Source organism: Scyliorhinus torazame, chromosome 5, assembly GCF_047496885.1.
Source record: "Scyliorhinus torazame isolate Kashiwa2021f chromosome 5, sScyTor2.1, whole genome shotgun sequence".
Taxonomy (NCBI): Eukaryota; Metazoa; Chordata; class Chondrichthyes; order Carcharhiniformes; family Scyliorhinidae; genus Scyliorhinus; species Scyliorhinus torazame.
The window spans coordinates 326,506,565-326,528,705 of record NC_092711.1 but is presented as its reverse complement, the minus strand read 5'-3'; the positions used below and the strand labels follow the sequence as shown (position 1 = coordinate 326,528,705).

Sequence of the window (22,141 nt, the reverse complement as noted above, 5' to 3'; positions counted from 1 at the left end):
ACCAACCTTTGTGTCGTCTGCAAACTTACTAATCAGACCAGTCACATTTTCCTCCAAATCGTTTATATATACTACAAAGAGCAAAGGTCCCAGCACTGATCCCTGCGGAATACACCTTTTGTGTGCAATTTTGGTCTCCTAGTTTGAGGAAGGACATTCTTGCTATTGAGGGTGTCCAGCGAAGGTTCACCAGACTAATTCCCGGGATGGCAGGACTGACATATGAAGAGAGACTGGATCGACTGGGCTTGTACTCACTGGAGTTTAGAAGAATGAGAAGGGATCTCATAGAAACGGATAAAATCCTGATGGGACTGGACAGGCTGGATGCGGGAAGAATGTTCCTGATGTTGGGAATGTCCAGAACTAGGGGTCACAGCCTATGAATAAGGAGTCAGCCATTCAGGACTGAGATGAGGAAGAACTTCTTCTCTCAGAGAGTTGTGACCGTGTGGAATTCTCTCCCACAGAAAGCTGAAGGGGCCGGTTTGTTGGATATATTCAAGAGGCAGATGGACGCGGCCCTTGTGGCTAAAGGGATCAAGGGTACGGAGAGAGAGTGGGAGTGGGATACTGAATTTGCATGATCAGCCATGATCATATTGAATGTGGTGCAGGCTCGAAGGGCCGAATAGCCTACTCCACCTATTTTCAATGTCATCTTGGAACAGAAAAAGTTAGCAAACCAGTACAGCAAGTCATGAAGGCAAACAGCCTGGCACAGTGAAAGAGATGTGACTGCTGTCTGTCAGTAGACTGGGTGTGTAGACCTGAATATTATGCTGCCTGTGGTCACAAACCAGCTGTGCACATTGAGGACGCAGCTTCCCTTTCAGATACTCGGGTGCTGGTGTATGTCCAGTCACTGGCACTGCCAACAGGTCCACACTCTCTGACACCAACTTTTACTCTGAAGTAGTTCCTCGGGGTTTTTTTTCAAAGCAGGGATTTTTTTCCCGGTAACTGGTGGTGAAGCTTAACTGATTAACCCATCTTGAGTCTTCGTTCCCTCCGAATTTCTGCAAGATGTGGGACCATCTCTGGCTCTTTAAAATCCCAACTCAATGATCCTCGCTAGGCCGATGGTGGTGGGCCTAAGGGGTACAAATATTATAGCGATAGGAGGTTACGATGCGGAGACGCAGTATTTTCCTTTTCCTCCGTAAACTTAAAGGGACAGCTGTAATCTCTGAGACACAACCATGAGTTCTGATTAACCCACATTCGTCCAACTCTCCCTGTCCCACCGGGTGGAGGCACTCAGTAATGTCCCCTTTCTCTTCACACCCCGTGAGCCGTGAGGGAGATCCCATATATAATTCCTGTGTACAGCAGAGGTCTCGAGATAGTAGCTGAGGGAGGGGTTAGCCCGTACGATTCCAATGTTCTCCAGTTGGTTGTGAGGGTATGGCCCTGAGTCCAGTGTGATGATAGGGATCATCAGGACCATCTCTACCCCCGTTATCTTGTCCATTTTACAGTCGGGGATCGCTGAGTATACTCTGGTTACTCCCCTCAGAGTCCAGTGTCCCTTGTCATTCGGCTAGCTTAGCCAGTAGCGGGCTGTCTATTCAATCAGGCACCTTCCCCCTTTAGATCAGATCAAGGTTGTGGCCTAGCTGCCCCTGTCAGAGCCTTCCTTGGTCGATGAGTTTGTTAATTATTGTTGATTGTCTTAGTGTGTGTCCCAAACACTGTTGTCCCGTTCAATTGTATACCCAGGCCCTCTTCCCCAAGCTGGCTGACCTTTCTCTGCTTTCTCTAATATTCTCCTCTTTATTCCTGTAAGGTGTTCCACCTTCGCATTTAACCTTCGTATGTCTAGTGACTTTACCACAGAAGTTTCTGTGTTAAGTCATGTCACTGCATCATTGATTATGCCTCTTCTAACCTTGTGTAGGTTGTCATGTGCTCAAAATCTGGCGGCACCCGTGTTATTGGCAGCCTGCTTCACAACAACCGTACTTAAAACACGATACAGATTTATTTCATATTATGAACAATAACTGAACCGTGAGAAGTACAGACACAATTTGTAAACCCATCTTTCCCCGAATGTAGCTGCAGCCACGCATTAAAATAAGTTTATATCATTGTTCCAGTCTCTGGCTGCTGGGATGCACATCCCGTCAATAAAGTTATACAAAGCACCATAGTTCCTCTCGCCACGTTCATCCGGTGTCCGTTGTGAAATCAGTGATGTTCCTGCGCCCTTATGTGCTTGTAGTTGTTCTGAAATCTCGAGCCATCAGGAGTCCCCACAGCTGTTGCTGTCGCTCCAGCCTTTTTTGAATGTTTAATCTAAAAATTTAAAGGAAAAGTGTCCTGGTCGTCACCAGGTGTTCGGTGTTGTCCGTATAAAGCTTTTCCTGTCTGGGCCGAACACGTCTGTTATTCAGGGGTTAGGAGTTCTCGTATTTTACAACCTTTTCATATTTAGTTTCCTCGTGGTCACGCGCCTGATTCTGTTGCGCTTGAACCCGACCCTGACGTGCTTGTGCCTGTTTACAATAACTCAACTATCTCAAATTCCTGAAGCTACTGCAAATATTGTCCACTTGCAGTTACTTGTAAAGTAAAACACAAAAGATCCATCCTGCTTGGGACAGAGTGGGTTAACTAATCTGAATATATCTGACAATTCAAAACTTAAGCTTTGTAAATTCCAATTAAAAATACATCCTCAGCTGTTGTTTTTTTATTACTTTATCAGAGTTACAAAGCCAGAGCTCCGAGTGTGGACAGGGACAAACCCCTAATCCAGCTCCTCGCCTGCTCCAGAATCCAATTCAACTGAATCCAATTCATGGTCCCCATAAGAGAGACATACCAAATCCAGGCATTAACAAGCACGGGTCAATTCTCTCCTGGTTTGAAAAGGGGTGGAGTCAGAGATCTCTACCAGACGTCATTTTGTCACCACCTTTCTTTTGTTTAAACAAGGAACATGATCATGGACATATTTTATTTACCCATCTGTCCGTTACACTTAATTCTGCAATCTCAGAATTAATACATCTGCGTTGTGTCAGGGAAGTTGTAACCCAGGACTAATCCAACTCCGGATTGGTCATATGTATTTCAACTATCCTAACTTCCAATGAACACCATAAAACTTTCTTAATATTTTCTTATTCTTACATCTGTGATTTTGTACCCTGATTAAATTTCCTCGTGTATCAAAATTACCCTGGAAATGTCAATGATAACCTTTGAAAAGAAAAATTTGTTAATTACACTCAAACTATGATCTTTAAATTCCAATGTCAGACGATAAACAAATATCACCACACTCCCAAAGGAAACTAGCACTTCAGTGCTTTAACCAAAATTAGTTAGGTAAAAATCCTTCTGGTTCCTATTCTAAAGTTCCAAATTATAAACCCAAGGTTACTTCTCAGAAGATAAATCTTAGCAGAGAGATATGAACGTTCACAGACCAAACAAACTGTCATGTGAGAGTGCCTTTAAGAAATGGATGTGTAAGCAATGTACCTTTAAGAAATGCAGTGATGTCAGAGTGTGGGTGGAGCTGGGTTTTAGATCAGCAATTTTGCAGTTTTTAGTTTCAGTTTGAAAAGAGCTTGGGGTGTGTCTGTATTTGCAGTGAGCTGGATCTGCTGTGATCTCTGCCATGAAAGACTATCTCTGGATCATTTGGGTGATTTTAAACGCATAATAGTAAAGCCTTTAACCTGATGTGTTTCTGTTTAAAGGTATTAAGTCTCATGGATGTTGAAAGGAATAACTGAAGGTTTATTTAGTGTTGTAATATTTTCAGGGTTATCTTTGAAGTAAGGAGTGTTAAGAGATCCAATGTTTATTTAAGAGGTTAAGTTGAGTTCATGGAATAAACATTGTTTTGTGTTTAAAAACCCCACGTGTCCATAATTGTAATCCCACACCTGAAGAACAAGCCGTGTGCTCGGAAAAGCAACAAATACATTAAAGGGGGGGGGGGGTTGGTTAAACTCCATGATACATTATGGGATTCTGAAAATGCCTCTCCCATAACAACACACATTCTCGCAAATATCAGAGTTAACTGTTAGCCCTCTCTCATGGCTACAGATTCTCAAAGAGACAGCAATTTCACAATCGCTTAATTAAAATACTGAACAAGATCTTCCATTCTACTCATCATAAAACCTTATCTGTTTTATTCCATTTAATTCAATTTCCACGGATTGATTTTATAGGCATTGGCTATTCTTAGAGACGTATATTTTCTTTTTCAGATGACCTTGCTGAAATGGTTACATTTTGTACAGAACCTAAGGGGGCGGAGAATGGGTGGAGAATTTGGAATGATGCTATTTGCGTCTTTTAAGTGATTTCAAACTTTGTTTATTCTTTCCTTTAATGTTACTCAAATTTCTTTCTTTCTTCTTTAAACTGATTTCAATGTTCAATGTTCGCTATTTAACCAGTGTTTGAAAGAGATCTTAGCATGGGTCCTCGAGCAGCCTAATAGTACTAAAGTAAATGGAATAGTGGCCCAACAAAACAAAACCAAAAAATAAATTTTAAACTGAGTCTTTTACTCACTTGGCCTTGATACCAGATTCGTTGGACGTTGCTTCGCCGTCCCTCCATCTCGCCGTGTGACTCAAATTTCAGGCGGTCAAAGGTTTGACTACTCGCCTTGTCCACCGGCTCGATCGGCGTTCGGCTCAGCAACATCCTGCCAGACTATTCCAGTTGTTAAGAGGTGAAAATATTCATACGAAGGCCTTTTGGATGAGTAAAGAAGCAGTTTATTATATCAGAATTGTGGGAGAAAGGCCTGAGGCTCCACAGCCTTTAGACAGCACTCTCTCTCACTTGAGCTAAGGTTCACACGGGTTAATATACAGATTTGAAAGTGAAATCAGTTTGTAATCTGATTTACATACAGCCCATCACCTTTATTCACGTCACAATTCATTACATGCAACTAATTAGTCCTCTGTTATCTCAATCCATGCCATAAATGGTTACTAGTTTGTAATCTACAGCCTTTTCCTGTTGTTGCTAATTCTTCATCTTGTGGCTAGCTGGGTAGAGCAGGGATATCTCGAGGCATTCAGACCTTGGGCAAAGTTTGTTAATAGTCCGTTGTCTCTGAGTACGCACCTGGCGATGAGTCATTTGTTTTGCACACGGCTGTTATTCCACACGGAAAGTACGTCGAACTGCAGTTAGATACAATTTGCAACATATGTAAGAATTAGTTATTGTAAAAAGCAGAATATCCGACCAACATGTCCCGCAATCATATAATGTGAGAGACAGAATTTTCTCACCAACACCCCCCCACAACCCAAAGATGTACAGGCTAGGTGGATTGGCCACGCTAAATTGCCCCTTAATTGGAAAAAATTGATTGGGTACTCTAAATTTATTAAAAAAAGAAGTGTTTTGCATTAACTTTATTTGTTTCCCCTCAAGTTTAGGACAATCAAAGTGTTGAATGGCCGCCTGTTCCTGGTTTCATAGAATTTACAGTGCCATTCGGCCCATCGAGTCTGCACCGGCTCTTGGAAAGAGCACCCTACCTAAGGTCCACACCTCCACCCTATTCCCATAACCCAGTAACCCAACCCAACCCAACACTAAGGGCAATTTTGGACACTAAGGGGCAATTTATCATGGCCAATCCACCTAACCCGCACATCTTTGGACTGTGGGAGGAAACCGGAGCACCCGGAGGAAACCCACGCAGACACGGGAAGAATGTGCAGACTCCGCACAGACAGTGACCCAAGCCGGAATCGAACCTGGGACCCTGGAGCTGTGAAGCAATTGTGCTATCCACAATGCTACCGTGCTGCCCGGTTCTGAACATTCCACATAACAGCAATAGTTGGGAGTGTGATTCTGTGACACACTGTAATGATTCATTTTAACGTAGGTTTCATTTTTATTAATATCTGATTTATTCACAAATGCTTTCAAGCGATCACTTAGTTTGCAATTGACCAAAGCCCGTTATCGGAAATAATTTAACTGCTGCCAGGCCTATTTGATGCGGTGTAAGTGATTAAATTTTATCCTACAACTTAGGAGAGTTGTTTTGACTTTCCCCTTTGTATTTGGCTAAAAATATTTATGCACTTTTAAAGGGTTGTTTACTTAATCAGATTGAAAATGTAATCCTTTACTTTTTGCTGTGAGATGATCATTTTTAAAAATAAATTTAGAGTACCCAATTATTTTTTTCCAATTAAGGGGCAATTTAGCATGGCCAATCCACCTACCCTGCACATTTTTGGGTTGTGGGGGTGAAACCCACGCAGGCACAGGGAGAATGTGCAAACTCCACACGGACAGTGACCCAGGGTCGGGATTGAACCCGGATCCAGTGCTAACCACTGCGCCACCGTGCTGCCTGCGAGATCACCATCTTGTGGTAATGTTGGGCAGTGCAAGCTTAAAATTAGTGAGGGTTTTTTCCCCATTCAAGGACAAACATTCAGTTTTGCATTGACCAAATTTATAATGTGAAGGCATCAGAAAGCACCGGGTGTAAAAGGTTGGGTTGTTCTGGACAAAATTCATAATGTGAAAGAGGAAATCAAGGGCACCACAATGCACTCCTGCCTGGCCTCCCATAATCTACTTTTCATAAACTTGAAGTCATGCTAAACTCTGTTGCCAGTGTCTCAACTTGCACAAAGTCCTGTTCATCTATCACACCGGCACTCGCCGATCTAGAGCGGTTCTTGGTCAGAAATAACTTGATTTTAAAATTGTGATCCTTGTTTTAATTTCCCTCCATTACCCTGCCTCTCTCTTTATCACTGAAATCTCCTGCAGTCCCACAAACCTCCAAAATACCTCCCTCCAATTCTGGCATTCCCTAATTTTAATTCCCCTCCACAGCTGATGGGCACAGTAACTTCATTGCATTGTTACTGTAAGCCCTCTTGTGACACTAATAAAGATTAAATTATTATGGCAAGGCCTCCAGCTCAGTCATTCCCTCTTTTCAACTAGCAGTCTCTCAAATTCTTCCTCCTTTAAAACTTCTTTGACCAATCTTTCACTTATCTCCTCGTGTGGCTTTGTGTTGTAGGATTTGCATCGCTCCTGTGAAACAACTTGGAATATTTTATTATGTTAATGAACTATAGAAACAGAAATATACCAAGTGGGACAAAGAACAATACAGCACAGTAACGCCCTCCAAGCCTGTGCTGGTCGTGATACCAATCTTGGCCAAAACCCTCAGCACTTCCTTGTGCCGAATCCCTCTATACCCATCCTATCCTTGTATTTGCAAAATGCATTTTAAACGCCATTGATGCATCTGCTTCCACAACATTCCCTGGAAATGCATTAATGTACCTACTCCCGCTCACCGGCCTATAATTTCCTGGATTATCCCTGCTACCTTTCTTAAACAGTGGTACCATGTTAACTTATTGCTGTATTTATTTGGTTCTGAATATGGCGGTCAATATGGTCGCCTTCCTTAATCCTAAGTATGTTTACTTTAGATTAGCCAGGTATCTTTCGATACCGCCACAAGGTTCAAACCCGAATACTGATCAAAGAGCCAATACACCAGTTAGTTCAAAGTCAATACTATTTATTTACACACACAGTAAGATCTACGTATGCACAAAGTACTACAAACTAAACTATCTAACGCAACGCCTATACTTAGCTTTGGGTGCCCACTCAGGGGACTTAGTGTAGGCCCCCAAACAGCAGCCACATTGTAGGAAAGGGTATAAATCAACAAATAATAGAAGCTTGTAAAAAGAACAGCAATAATTATGGGTGACTTTAATCTTTATGTTGATTGGGTTAATCAAGTTGGAAAGTTTAGCTACGACAGCAAACTCATAGAGGGTATTGGGGATAGTTTCCTAGAGCAATATGTCATGGAGCCAACCAGCGAACAGGTTAGCTTGGATCTGGTAATGTGTTATGAGGCAGGTTTAATAAATGACCTCAGAGTAAAAGATTACCTAGGAAATACTGATCATAACAGGATGGAATTTAATATTCAGTTTGAGAGTGAGAAAATTAGGTGCGAAACAATTGTGTTTAACTTAAATAAAGGGAATTACGATGAAATGAGGATGGAGTTAGCTAAAGTGGACTGGGCGGGTAGATTAGCAGATAAGACAGTGGTGGACGTTTAAGGGCATTTTGTGACTCTGCAAAAATAAATCTCAGTAAGGAGGAAAGATTCTAAGAGAGGGATAAACCCACCATCGCTAACCAAGGAGGTTAAGGAGGGTATTAAGTTGAAAGAAAAAGCATATAAGGAGGCAAAAGTCAGTGAGAGCCCCAAAGACTGGGATAAATTCAGAATCCAGCAAAGGATGACCAAAAAGGTAATAAACAGAGAGAAAATAAACTACGAGGAAATGGTAGAGGAGTTAAACATATTTTGCATCAGAGGACTCATACAGCGAGGCAATAATGGTAGAGCTCAGGAATAGGAAGGGTGTAGTCACAATGTTGGGGGCTTGCTGCAGGCCTCCCAACAACCAGCGGGAGATAGAGGAACAAATATGTAGGCAGATTTTGGCAGGTGTAAAAGTAACAGGGTTGATATGAGTGATTTTAACTTCCTCTATATTGACTGGGACTCACTCAGTGCTAGGGGTGTGGATGGGGCAGAGTTTGTAAGGAGCATCCAGCAGGGCTTCTTGAAACAGTATGTAGATAGTCCAACTAGGGAAGGGGCTGTATTGGACCTGGTTTTGGGGAATGAGCCCGGCCAGGTGGTTGACGTTTCAGTAGGGGAGCAGTTCGGGAACAGTGACCACAATTCAGTAAGCTTTAAGGTACTGATGGATAAAGATAAGTGCAGTCCTCAGGTGAAGGTGCTAAATTGGGGGAAAGCTAATTACAACAATATGAGGCAGGAACTGAAGAATGTGGATTGGGGGCAGATGTTTGAGGGAAAATCAACATCTGGCATGTGGGAGGCTTTCAAATGTCAGTTGATAGGTATTCAGGACTGGCAGGTTCCTGTGAGGAAGAAGGATAAGTATGGCAAGTTTCAGGGACCTTGGATAACGAGAGATATTGTGAGCCTAGTCAAAAAGAAAAAGGAGGCATTTGTCAGGGCTAGGAGGCTGGGAACACACAAAGTAAGCGTGGAATCCAAGAAAAGTAGAATCTTAGGAGTCAGGAAGGTTAAAAAGAGTCACAAAATGTCATTGGCCAGCAGGGTTAAAGTAAATCCCAAGGCATTTTATACATAAATAAAGAGCAAGAGGGTAGCCAGGGAGAGGGTTGTCCCACACGAGGACAGGAGCCAGAAAAATGGATGAGGTATTGAATGAGTACTTTGCGTCAGTATTCACCAAAGAGAAGGACTTGGTGGAGGTGTCTGGGGAAGGGTGTGTAGATAGTTTAGGTCATGTTGAGCTCAAAAAGGAGGTGGTATTGGGGGTCTTGAAAAACATTACGGTAGCCAAGTCCCCAGGGCCTGATGGGATATACCCCAGGATACTGAGAGAGGCAAGAGAGGAAATTGCTGGTGCCTTGAGAGAAATCTTTGCATCCTCACTGGCTACAGGGGAGGTCCCAGAGGATTGGAGAATAGCCAATGTTGTTGCTTTTAAGAAGGGTAGCAAGGATAAGCCAGGTAATTACAGGCCGGTGAGCCTTACATCAGTCGTAGGGAAATTATTGGAGAGGATACTTCGAGACAAGATATAACCCCACTTAGAAATAAGTGGACTTATTAGCGAGGGGCAGCATGGTTTTGTGAAGGGGAGGTCGTGTCTCACTAACTTGATCGGGTTTTTCGAGGAAGTGACGAAGATGATTGATGAGGGTAGGGCCGTGGATGTTGTCTATATGGACTTAAGTAAGACCTTTGACAAGGTCCCTCATGGTAGACTGGTACGAAGGTGAAGTCGCAAGGTGGATAACTAGTGGTGTTCCGCAAGGATCAGGGCTGGGACCCTTGCTGTTTGTAATATATATATATATCCCTTGCTGTTTGTAATTTTAAAAAAAAATATATATATATATATATAAAAATGATTTGGAGGAAAATGTAACTGGTTTGATTAGTAAGTTTGGAGATGACACAAAGGTTGGTGGAATTGCGGATAGCGATGAGGACTGTCAGAGGATACAGCAGGATATAGATCGGTAGGAGTCCTGGGTGGAGAGATGCAGATGGGAGTTTAATCCGGACAAATGTGAGGTCATGCATTTTGGAAGGTCTAATACAAATGGGAAATATACAGAAAATAGCAGAACCTTTGTTGATTTGATTTATTGTCACATGTACCGAAGTACGGTGAAACGTATTTTCTGCGGCCGGGGGAACGTACACAGGACATACACAGTAGACACAAGAATAATCAACAGAAATCATTGACAAATGGTACATCGACAAACCGTGATTGGTTACAGTGCGGAACAAGGGGCCAAACAAAGCAAATACATGAGCAAGAGCAGCACAGGGCGTCATGAAGTGTTTTTACAGGGAACAGATCAGTCCGAGGGGGAGTCGTTGAGGAGTCTTGTAGCTGTGGGGAAGAAGCTGCTTCTATGTCTGGATGTGCGCGTCTTCAGACTTCTGTACATCCTGCCTGATGGAAGGAGGTGCCAACTAGCGCATGCGCACTGGCCATCATCCCCGCGCCTGCCCCGATGCCAAATGGCACTGGGATTCGGGAGCCGGCGCGGAAGAAAAGAGGTCCGCAGCCAGAGAGGCTGGCCTGCTGATCGGTGGGCCCCGATCGCGGGCCAGGCCACTACGGAGGGCCGCCCCAGGGTTAGACCCCCCCCACCCTTCAACGCCGAGATCCCGCCGGCCCAGAGCATGTTAGAACGGCGCCACTCTGATTTTTTTCGCTTGCCCCATCCGGGCCAGAGAATCGCGGCGCCTCCGCTACAGCCGTTTGCGGCGATTCTCCGTGCGGCCCGGCACCATGTGCGCCCGCCCGCTTTTTCACAGGCGGCAGAATGGCGTCCCGACGTCATCGCGTGGTCCCCCGCCGATTCTCCGGCCCAGCGGGGGGTGTCGGAAAATCGTGCCCCTTATTTCTTATAGCCTTACAAATCCCGACAGTGCAGGAAGTGACCCTCTGAAAGAGCACTCGCAACTAGGCCCCTCGCCCTATCCCCGTAACCCTGCACTTTGATCGTGGCCAATCCACCTAACCTGCATGTCTTTGGACTGTGGCAGGAAACCCACGCAGACACGGAGGGGGAGAACGTACAAACTCTAGTCACCCATCGAGTCTGCTTTGCCATCAATAAAATTATGGCCGATCTGAATATTACCCAATGACCTTTAACTCCCTTGTTCTACTCCTGGATGACCTTTAACTCCCTTGTTATACTCCCCGAAGACCTTTAACTCCATTGCTAATCAAGAATCTACAGATCTCTACTGCAAAAAATATTTATTGACCATGCCTCCACCACTCTCGAGAGGAGTTCCAAAGACTAGTGACTCTTTAAAAGAAAAACATTTTTGGTGCGTAAGAACTAGGAGCAGGAGTAGGCCATCTGGCCCCTCGAGCTTGCTCCACCATTCAATGAGATCATGGCTGATCTTTTGTGGACTCAGCTCCACTTTCCGGCCCGAACACCATAACCCTTAATTCTTCAAAAAACTATCTATCTTTATCATAAAAACATTTAATGAAGGAGCCTCTACTGCTTCACTGGGCAAGGAATTCCATAGATTCACAACCCTTTGGGTGAAGAAGTTCCTCCTAAACTCAGTCCTAAATCTACTTCCCCTTATTTTGAGGCTATGCCCCCTAGTTCTGCTTTCACCCGCCAGTGGAAACAACCTGCCCGTATCTATTCCCTTCATAATTTTATATGTTTCGATAAGATCCCCCCTCATCCTTCTAAATTCTAACGAGTACAGTCCCAGTCTACTCAACCTCTCCTCGTAATCCAACCCCTTCAGCTCTGGGATTAACCTAGTGAATCTCCTCTGCACACCCTCCAGTGCCAGTACGTCCTTTCTCAAGTAAGGAGAGCAAAACTGAACACAATACTCCAGGTGTGGCCTCACTAACACCTTATACAATTGTAGCATAACCTCCCTAATTTTAAACTCCATCCCTCTAGCAATGAAGGACAAAATTCCATTCGCCTTAATCACCTGATGCACCTGTAAACCAACTTTTTGCGACTCACGCACTAGCACACCCAGGTCTCTCTGCACAGCAGCATGTTTTAACATTTTATCATTTAAATAATCCCTTTTGCTGTTATTCCTACCAAAATGGATAACCTCACATTTGTCAACATTGTATTCCATCTGCCAGACCCTAGCCCATTTCTTAGCCTATCCAAATCCCTCTGCAGACTTCCAGTATCCTCTGCACGTTTTGCTTTACCACTCATCTTAGTGTCGTCTGCAAACTTGGGACACATTGCCCTTGGTCCCCAACTCCAAATCATCTATGTAAATTGTGAACAATTGTGGGCCCAACACTGATCCCTGAGGGAAACCACTAGTTACTGATTGCCAACCAGAGAAACACCCATTAATCCCCATTCTTTGCTTTCTATTAATTAACCCATCCTCTATCCATGCTACTACTTTCCCCTTAATGCCATGCATTTTTTATGCAGCAATCTTTTGTGTGGCACCTTGTCAAAGGCTTTCTGGAAATCCAGATATACCACATCCATTGGCTCCCTGTTATCTACCGCACTGGTAATGTCCTCAAAAAATTCCACTAGTTAGGCACAACCTGCCCTTTATGAACCCATGCTGCGTCTGCCCAATGGGACAATTTCCATCCCGATGCCTCGCTATTTCTTCCTTGATAGATTCCAGCATCTTCCCTACTACCGAAGTTAAGCTAACTGGCCTATAATTACCCACTTTCTGCCTACCTCCTTTTTTAAACAGTGGTGTCACGTTTGCTAATTTCCAATCCGCCGGGACCACCCCAGAGTCTAGTGAATTTTGGTAAATTATCACGAGTGCATTTGCCATCTCTTTTAGCACTCTGGGATGCATTCCAACAGGGCCAGGAGACTTGTCTACCTTTAGCCCCATTAGCTTGTCCATCATTACCTCCTTAGTGATAACAATCCTCTCAAGGTCCTCACCTGTCATAGCCTCATTTCTATCAGTCACTGGCATGTTATTTGTGTCTTCCACTGTGAAGACCGACCCAGAAAACCTGTTCAGTTCAGTTCCTTGGACCCTTGGACCTCTGCTCACCTATAATTCCCAGCTTTGATCTAAATTTTGCAGCTTGCAGTTTCACAAACTTGTATCCTAAAGCAGGTAATTAACGGTTACCCGGGCATGGGTCATGTTCTAGTCCCAGGTGCACAAGCCATTAACACCTCGTGCAAATGAGCACCATCATCATTGGAACTTTATTGGTTGATGAACCAGTATATTCGGTAGAAATGAGAGTCTATATTTAATTGCACATTAACTTCATTTGTTGTTTTATTCTGACAATTATTTGGCTGTGTCCATAAAGAATAATGGAATCATAAACATTGTGGGGGTCATGCACTGTTACCTACACAAGGTAAAGGAGTCAGAAATTGTACGGTGCCGTCTCACAATGGAAAAAACAGCATATGTTAAAATCTCTTCTCAAAAATAACTTTATTAAAATGTTTAAATAAATTGTATAAATCATGATGTAAACATTTACAAATTGTCATACTGGTCCTGCTTCTTAAAAACATAAATGACCTTTAAACACACAAAATCTGCAGAATGCCAGTTTATACCAAACATTTCACTTGCCTATGAGTTTGCGCAGGGCGGTGTGTCGGTGTATAGTTTGCCCCTTCGTTTATTTCCAGACACTCAGTGGTCACAATCTGCTTACTGTATTCATAAGTTTAAACACAATTTAACTCTCATTCAGTAATTCAGAATGTTAGTAAGTTTCCTTGCAGAAGCCCTGACAATTGGGGCACTGTACAGAGAGCTCAAGTTAGACCCGACCCCCCCCCCCCCCTGCCACTGATATTTGCAGCTGGGGCTGAAGCCTAGTTGTTAAATCTAAAGTAAAGGACTGCTGCTTAGTATGGGGAAAAAGGAGAGCAGAACCAACCACTTTGGGCAGCATTGGCCAATGTGAATGCCAGTCACTGATATATAAACAACTGTATGAGCCCAGGCTGTGGGAAGGGGTGGGGCTAGATGACCCCTCCAGTAACCTGTGCTATGTTCTAGATCACTGCTTGGAAGGTGTCTCATGCCAGAACCTCCGGAGACAGTAATTGAAACAGACATGTCTGTGCCCAAGCCTTTGAAGCTGGCTACCTAAGCGCTGAGCATGTGTAGTGCATCGTACTAATCTTATACTTAGTACTGGCTTCTCACAAAACTAAATGCACATTAAACCTAATCTCAAATTCAGCTAAATAAGATGAACTATTGCAACTATTGAGGAAAATTAATGTTCCCTTTAAAACAGCTCACTACTTCCACTTGCTTGCGGGACAGTGAGGGAGGGCTGGCTGCTCTGTTAACTTGGGAGTTACACACTGGTTCCAAAAGAAGGAAATATTACAAAGCCATTTACAGAAAATTAAGTCATTTTGAAATGTAATCACTGCTGTATGTGGGAAACGCGACAGTCGGTCGCAGTGTAATCACTGCTGTATGTGGGAAATGCGTCAGTCGGTCGCAGTGTAATCACTGCTGTATGTGGGAAACACGACAGTCGGTCGCAGTGTAATCACTGCTGTATGTAGGAAACGCGACAGTCGGTTGCAGTGTAATCACTGCTGTATATAGGAAACGCAACAGTCGGTCTGTACACAGGATCCCACAAAAAACCAATCTGATCAATGACCAAATCGTCAATTTTTGATGGGGCTGATTCAAGAACAAATAATAACCAGGGAGAAGATCCTGCTCCACTTGGAATAGTGCCACCATATATGTACATCCACCTTAACAGGTAGTTTAACATTTCATATTGAAAACAGATCCTCTGACAGTGCAGCACTCCCTCAGTATTGCACTGGGAGTATCACCTTGAACCATGCATGACCTTCTGGTTCAGAAGGGAGAATTCTGCCCACTGAGTCAGAACCGGCACCGTGGATTAAAGTAGAATTTAGGCTTTTTGATAACCATCCTAATTAAAGTTTGACAAGTGCACTTTGTTGAAATAAAAACAGAAAATTCTGGAATTGCAAAGCAGATTCGCTAGAATCAGTGAAGAGACAGGTTGCCGTTTCACGTGCGTATCCATTGTCTCAACAGCAGACAGTGCTTGTTTTTAAGTCAGTTTCATCACAGTACAGTTAACTGGCTGCAGCCAATCCCTGGTAGATTTACACAATGCCGTTCATGGATACTCACTGGCTGTTTAGCACAGGGCTAAATCGCTGGCTTTGAAAGCAGACCAAGGCAGGCCAGCAGCATGGTTCAATTTCCGGAACAGCCTCCCCGAACAGGCGCCGGAATGTGGCGACTAGGGGCTTTTCACAGTAACTTCATTTGAAGCCTACTTGTGACAAGCGATTTTCATTTCATTTCATTTTGCTCAAGGGACCTGTTATGGAACACACATGATTGCATAGCAAAGCTGAACAAGTAAGTAAAAAGTAACAAATGTTCTATTTAATAGAAAGTTTTATGCAGATATGAAACCGTTTATCCAAATCATTCAGAGCAATTAAAACAAAGAAAGCTTATCGACTTGGTGTTTTGAGACAGTGAGACTGCAGTTGTTCAGCTGACGGTCTTGTCTCAAAGGCTTGCGTAAACATTAAAATGCACAAAGTTTGATAAATCCATGCTGTTGCAACAGGTGCTCCTGCTGGCTGCCTTCAGTCTGAAAACGACAGTATAGCTCCCTCGAGGAGCAGCCTGTGCCCAGATTAACAAGTGGATCAGTCCACACTCCCCCCTCCTTCGGTCACCATTTCATGTTCGCAGAATAACCATGGTCACAAGACCTGAAATAAACAAGATTTTGTTTTTGTTTGGGATGGAGAATGTGCATTTATATAGTACACCCAACATCCAAAGGACATCTCAAAGGGCTGTGCATCCAAATGAAGTGTTTTTCAGGCATAGTCACTTATTTCAGAAATGTGGCAGCCGACTTGTGTACATCAAGATTTCACAAACAGCCAATGAATCAACTGACCACTTAATCTGTTGGTGCTGCTGAGAGAGAAAGTGTTGGTTCCAAAAGCAGGAGGGACACCTTGTTCCTCTCCCTGACTATGACCATAAGATATCTTAATTTAACTGGACTGGGAGACCAGGCCCAATGTAACATCTGATATGAAAGAAAACACTGACAAAAATAATTTGAACTGCGTATTTTGCTCCACAAGATTAAACAACAACTTTCTCATTCCCTTGCCTGGTTAAGAGTTGAAATATACTGGATGACAATTTATTTTTAAAAAAATTTAAAGTACCCAATTATTTTTTTCCCAATTAAGGGGCAATTTAGCATGGCCAAACCACCTACCCAGCGCATCTTTGGATTGTGGGGGTGGGATCCATGCAGACACTGGGAGAATGTGCAAACTCCATGTGGACAGTGACCAGAGCCGGTACCGAACCTGGGACCTCGGTGCCGTGAGGCAGCAGTGCTAACCACTGTGCCATGCCGCCATACTGGATGATAAATTAACTTGGCTTTGATTTGCAATGCTCTTTGGATTCAAGATTCGGTTAGCAACTAAAAGTTTAGAATTTTCTGTCTTTCATACAGTGATTTGTGGAGGTGTGGGACAGGACCTGTAGCGAAAGCAAATCTTGCTGGAAATCAGAAGTCAAAACATAAAATGTTGGAAATACATGGCAAGTATTGCAGACAGATGTTTCTAAACTGTCCTGGTTCACAGTTAATTTCTCCCTTCACCTCATTTAGCTCTTTAACAAGAATCACAAATTTCAACAACTTATGAGTGCAAAACTCTCCAAATCCCTTCAACACCAACATTTCTTTGAATTTCACTCTCTTGTTGTGTATTAATAATGGTACCTTTCCCCTTTGACTCCTCAGCAAGACCCTCAGCTTCATTCCCTTCTGTCTCCACCTCAGTGAATTACCAGTTTGGCATGACTGTGCTCACTGACCAGGAGCTCATACCTACCTGCTCACTGGGCCCTTTCAGCCATCTCAATACTCCATCCCTCTGGACCCCTCTCTCTCCTCTTCTGACCCACTCTGAATCTTTTCATTGTAAACAGCCGGTGTGATATCAGTGGTCTCAATCTCTCTGCTCCCTTCACCCACTCTAACCTATCTTGCTGAACTCTAAACTCTCATGTCCCACTCTAACCTTATATCCAAACCTGCTGGCGAGGGTGGAAATGTTATTCTTTGACATACTGACCTTCACCAAGCTGAACGCCAACTTCCTCACTTCCTGCCTGGACCATGACCCCACTGCCAAGCATAAAGTCATTGTATCAAAGACTATCACTGACCTAATTTCCTCGAGAAATCTCAACTCCAGAACCTTCAACCTCACAGTCCTACAACCCAGAGCAACACGCCTCTACCTTCCTCGCAAGATCTTCTTCATTAAACGGAGGCTTAACTGGTTTCCTTCACCCACCACTCTCCTCTGCCTGAACTTCATACTTTTCTTTGTTCATCCCAGAGTACTTAAGGAAGCGGCCCTAGAAATAGTAAGGTAGCTAATGTAACCCTGCTATTCAAAAAGGGAGGTAGAGAGAAGACAGGCAACTATAAACCGTAAGCCTAACGTCGGTAGTTGAGAAGTTGCTGGAGTCAATTATCAAGGATTTCATAGCACAGCATTTGGAAAGCAGGGGTGTATTCAGACAAAGTCAGCGTGGATTTACTTAAGGGGAATCATGCTTGACAAATCTACTGGAATTCTTTCAAATTTAACTAGTAGATGTGGCTTATTTAGGCTTTCAGAATGCTTTCGACAAGGTCTCCCATAGATTACTATGTAAAGTTAAAGTGCATGGGATTACGGGTAGTGGGTCTTAACATAGAAAGCTGACAGGAAGCAAAAAGTTGGAATAAATGGGTCTTTATCTGATTGGCAGGCAGTGACTAGTGGGGTACTGCAGGGACCTGTGCTAGGACCCCAACTGTTCACATTATATATTAATGATTTTGACGTGAGAATTAAATGTATTATCTCCAAATTTGCAGATTATACAAAGTTGGGTGGGAGGGTGAGCTGTGAGGAGGATGCAGAGATGCTTCAGCGGGATTTGGACAGGCTGAGTGAGTGGGCACACGCATAGCAGATGCAGTATAATGTGGATAAATGTGAGGTTATTGCTTCGGTAGCAGAAATAGGAAGGCAGATTATTATTTGAATGGGTATAAATTGAGAGAGGTGGATACTCAGCGAGACCTGGGTGTCCTCGTGCATCAGTCGCTGAAAGTAAGCGGCAGGTACAGCCGGCAGTAAAGAAGGCAAAGGGTATGTTGGCCTTCGTAGCGAGAGGATTTGTGTATAGGAATAGGGATATTTTACTGCAATTGTATATAGGGCCTTGGTGAGGCCACACCTGGAGTATTGTGGGCAGTTTTGGTCTCCTTATCTGAGGAAGGATGTTCTTGCTGTGGAGGGAGTGTAGCAAAAGTTTACCAGACTGATTCCTGGGATGGCGGGACTGTCATATGAGGAGAGACTAAGTCGGTTAGGATTATATTCATTGGAGTTTAGAAGAGTGAGGGGGGATCTCATAGAAACTTATAAAATTCAAACAGGGGCGGCACGGTAGCACAGTGGTTAGCACTGCTGCCTCACAGCAGCAGCGACCCGGGTTCAATTACAGTTTCAGGTGACTGTGTGGAGTTTGTATGTTCTCGTCATGTCTGCGTGGGTTTCCTCCGGGTGCTCCGGTTTCCTCCCACAGTCCATAGATGTGCAGGTTAGGTGGATTGGTCATGCTAAATTGCCTTTTAAGTGTCCAGAAGGGTTACTGGGTTACGGAGATAGGGTGGAGGTGTGGGCTTAAGTCGGGTGCTCTTTCCAAGGGCCAGTGCAGACTCAGATTTTAAACATTCTCCCCATGTCTGTGTGGGTTTCGCCCCCACAACCCAAATATGTGCAGGCTAGGTGAATTGGCCACGCTAAATTGCCCCTTAATTGGAAAAAATGAATTGGGTACACTAAAATTTAAAAACCAATGTTTACTGCCACTCTAAGGGGGGGGGAAGATTTAGAAATGTCGAACCAGAGATGTCGGAGCCTCCTCAATGCAATCGCTGACTTTAAACACTTTCAGTATCATTCAGCACTCGATTCAATGCTTGATGTGCTTACCTAAAACATAAGCAGCAACTAATTTCTGATTGACACTCAAGTGGAGGTAGACAGGCACCAGAGATTCTGCTTCTCCAAGTGTTGGTAACATTAATGCTGCAATGCAGATGATTCCCAGGAAGACAGTAAGTAAACTCGGTCCTGAAGAGGCAGTTCTGGATTCTGAAAATGAATTTGATGTTATATTGAGATGTATAGAGTTATTCGTTCAGGAGCTCTTACTCAAACAGCAGAGACAAGAAAGAGGTGAAGCATTCATTTTGAGCAAGGACCTCAATCATTTCACTGAAAAACATGCCTATTGGGAAATGGTTTCCTACCCACGCGTGTGAACGAGTGGAACCATTCTCGTCAATCTTCTCTAACAATGTTTAAAGTCACCACTTTTTATTGAAATGCTATGTTAGTACAGCAAAAAGCCATCGGTGTGCTTCCACATTACTCGCCTGACATTCAGCTGCTGAGTGCTGGCAAGTGCTAATTATCAATACAGACGCCTCGAAGTAGCTGAGGTACAAACACAGTTGCTTTTGCTCAACTCAATCCAGTGACTCCGGCACACGCATGTCAGGCAAGGGCCAGACATGAGCTGCTATGTGTCCGGTCATCAATTACAGTAGTTTTCTGAAAGTCAGCCATGAGGTCGCTCATGTGAAGCACAGGAGAACTGCAAGTGCCAGTGGATCAGCACCGAGAGAAATGGCAGGAATTGAAAGCATAGAGCCAGTGATACTGCTGATCTTATTCCCTTAATCTGGACTGAGAGTTCCTGGAAAGAGCAAACAGCAACAATGGCTTCTCAAAAACAAAAACATCACAAAGGCAATAACATTTTTATGGAACAATTCCGATGCAGGGCCCAGGAAGCTGATGGTGCACACCCATTTTTCAGCTGGGTAACAATCAGCTGAGCATCCAATACAGAGCAATCATACATAGAACAGTACAGGCCCTTCAGCCCACGATGTTGTGCCGACCATTCATCCTAATCTAAGATCAACCTAACCTACACCCCTTCTATTTACTGCTGTCCATGTGCCTGTCCAAGAGTCGCTTAAATGTCCCTAATGACTCTGACTCCACCACCTCTGCTGGCAGTGCATTCCACACACCCACCACTCTCTGTGTAAAGAACCGACCTCTGACATCTCCCCTATACCTTCCTCCAATCACCTTAAAATTATGTCCCCTCGTGACAGCCATTTCCACCCTGGGGAAAAGTCTCTGGCTATCCACTCTATCCATGCCTCTCATCACCTTGTACACCTCGATCAAGTCACCTCTCTGCCTTCTTCGCTCCAGTGAGAAAAGCCCTAGCTCCCTCAACCTTTCTTCATAAGACATGCCCTCCAGTCCAGGCAGCATCCTGGTAAATCTCCTCTGTACCCTCTCCAAAGCATCCACATCCTTCCTATAATGAGGCGACCAGAACTGGACACAATATTCCAAGTGTGGTCCAACTAGAGTTTTATAAAGCTGCAGCAAAACCTCGCGGCTCTTAAACTCAATCCCCCTGTTAATGAAAGCCAACACACCACACGCCTTCTTAACAACCCTACCAACCTGGGTGGCAACTTTGAGGGATCTATGTACGTGGACACCAAGATCCCTCTGTTCCTCCACACTTCCAAGAATCCTGCCTTTAACCCTGTATTCAGCATTCAAATTCGACCTTCCAAAATGAATCACTTCACATTTATCAATCTGCCACTTCTCAGCCCAGCTCAGCATCCTGTCAATGTCCTGTTGTAACCTGCAACAATCCTCAACACGGTCTACAACTCCCCCAACCTTCCTGTCATCGGCAAACTTACTAACCCACCCTTCCACTTCCTCATCCAAGTCATTTATAAAAACCACAAAGAGCAGAGGTCCCAGAACAGATCCTTGCGGGACACCACTGGTCACCGATCTCCAGGCGGAATACTTTCCATCCACTACCACTCGCTGTCTTCTTCCGGCCAGCCAATTCTGTATCCAGACAGCCAAATTTCCTTGTATCCCATGCCCCCTAACTTTCTGAATGAGCCTACCATGGGGAAACTTATTAAATGTCTTACTGAAATCCATATACATCACATCCACTGCCCGACCTTCATCAATGTGTCTCGTCACATTCTCAAAGAATTCAATGAGGCTTGTGAGGTATGACCTGCCCCTCACAAAGCCATGCTGACTATCTTTAATCAAACTATGTTTTTCTAAATAATCATAAATCTTATCTCTCAGATTCCTTTCCAATATTTTACTCACCACAGACGTATGACTGATGGGTCTGTAATTCCCAGGGATTTCCCTATTCCCTTTCTTGAACAGGGGAACAACATTCGCCTCCCTCCAATCATCCGGTACTACTCCAGTGGAGAGTGAGGACGCAAACATCATCGCCAACGGCGCAGCAATCTCCTCCCTCGCTTCCCGTAGTAACCTTGGGTATATCGCGTCAGGCCCAGGGGACTTATCTATCCTGATGCTTTTCAAAATTTCCAGCACATTCCTCCTTAGTATCAACCTGTTTGAGTCTATTAACCTGGTTCACACTGTTCTCATGGGCAACAAGGTCCCTCTCTCCAGTGAGTACTGAAGCAAAGTATTCATTTAGGGCCTTCCCCATCTCTTCAGACTCTAGACAAGTTCCCTCCACTATCCCTGATCGGCCCTACTCTCACTCTGATCATAGAACATTACAGCGCAGTACAGGCCCTTCAGCCCTCGATGTTGCGCCGATCTGTGAAACCACTCTAAAGCCCATCTACACTTTTCCCTTATCGTCCATATGTCTATCCAATGACCATTTGAATACCCTTAGTGTTGGCGAGTCCACTACTGTTGCAGGCAGGGCATTCCACGCCCTTACTACTCTGAGTAAAGAACCTACCTCTGACATCTGTCTTATATCTATCTCCCCTCAATGTAAAGCTATGTCCCC

General features: G+C 44.0%; 1 protein-coding gene across 8 annotated transcripts in view; it reads right to left on the bottom strand.

Annotated features, from left to right (window-relative positions):
• mospd1 (motile sperm domain containing 1) overlaps positions 1–22,141 on the bottom strand; it is an 87,632-nt gene that overhangs the window by 2,659 nt on the left and 62,832 nt on the right. For 3 of the 8 annotated variants that reach the window (XM_072505996.1, XM_072505997.1, XM_072505998.1), the window contains exons 5-6: positions 19,213–19,374; positions 13,376–15,888 (exon numbers count right to left, since the gene is read on the bottom strand). In XM_072505996.1, coding sequence (XP_072362097.1) covers positions 15,857–15,888; positions 19,213–19,374 — 194 coding nt within the window. In that variant the 3' untranslated portion in view covers positions 13,376–15,856. Of the gene's footprint in view, positions 1–1,965; positions 5,175–13,375; positions 15,889–19,212; positions 19,375–22,141 lie in introns of those variants that run through there. The other 5 variants (XM_072506000.1, XM_072505999.1, XM_072506005.1 and 2 more) reach the window with 5 other exon arrangements.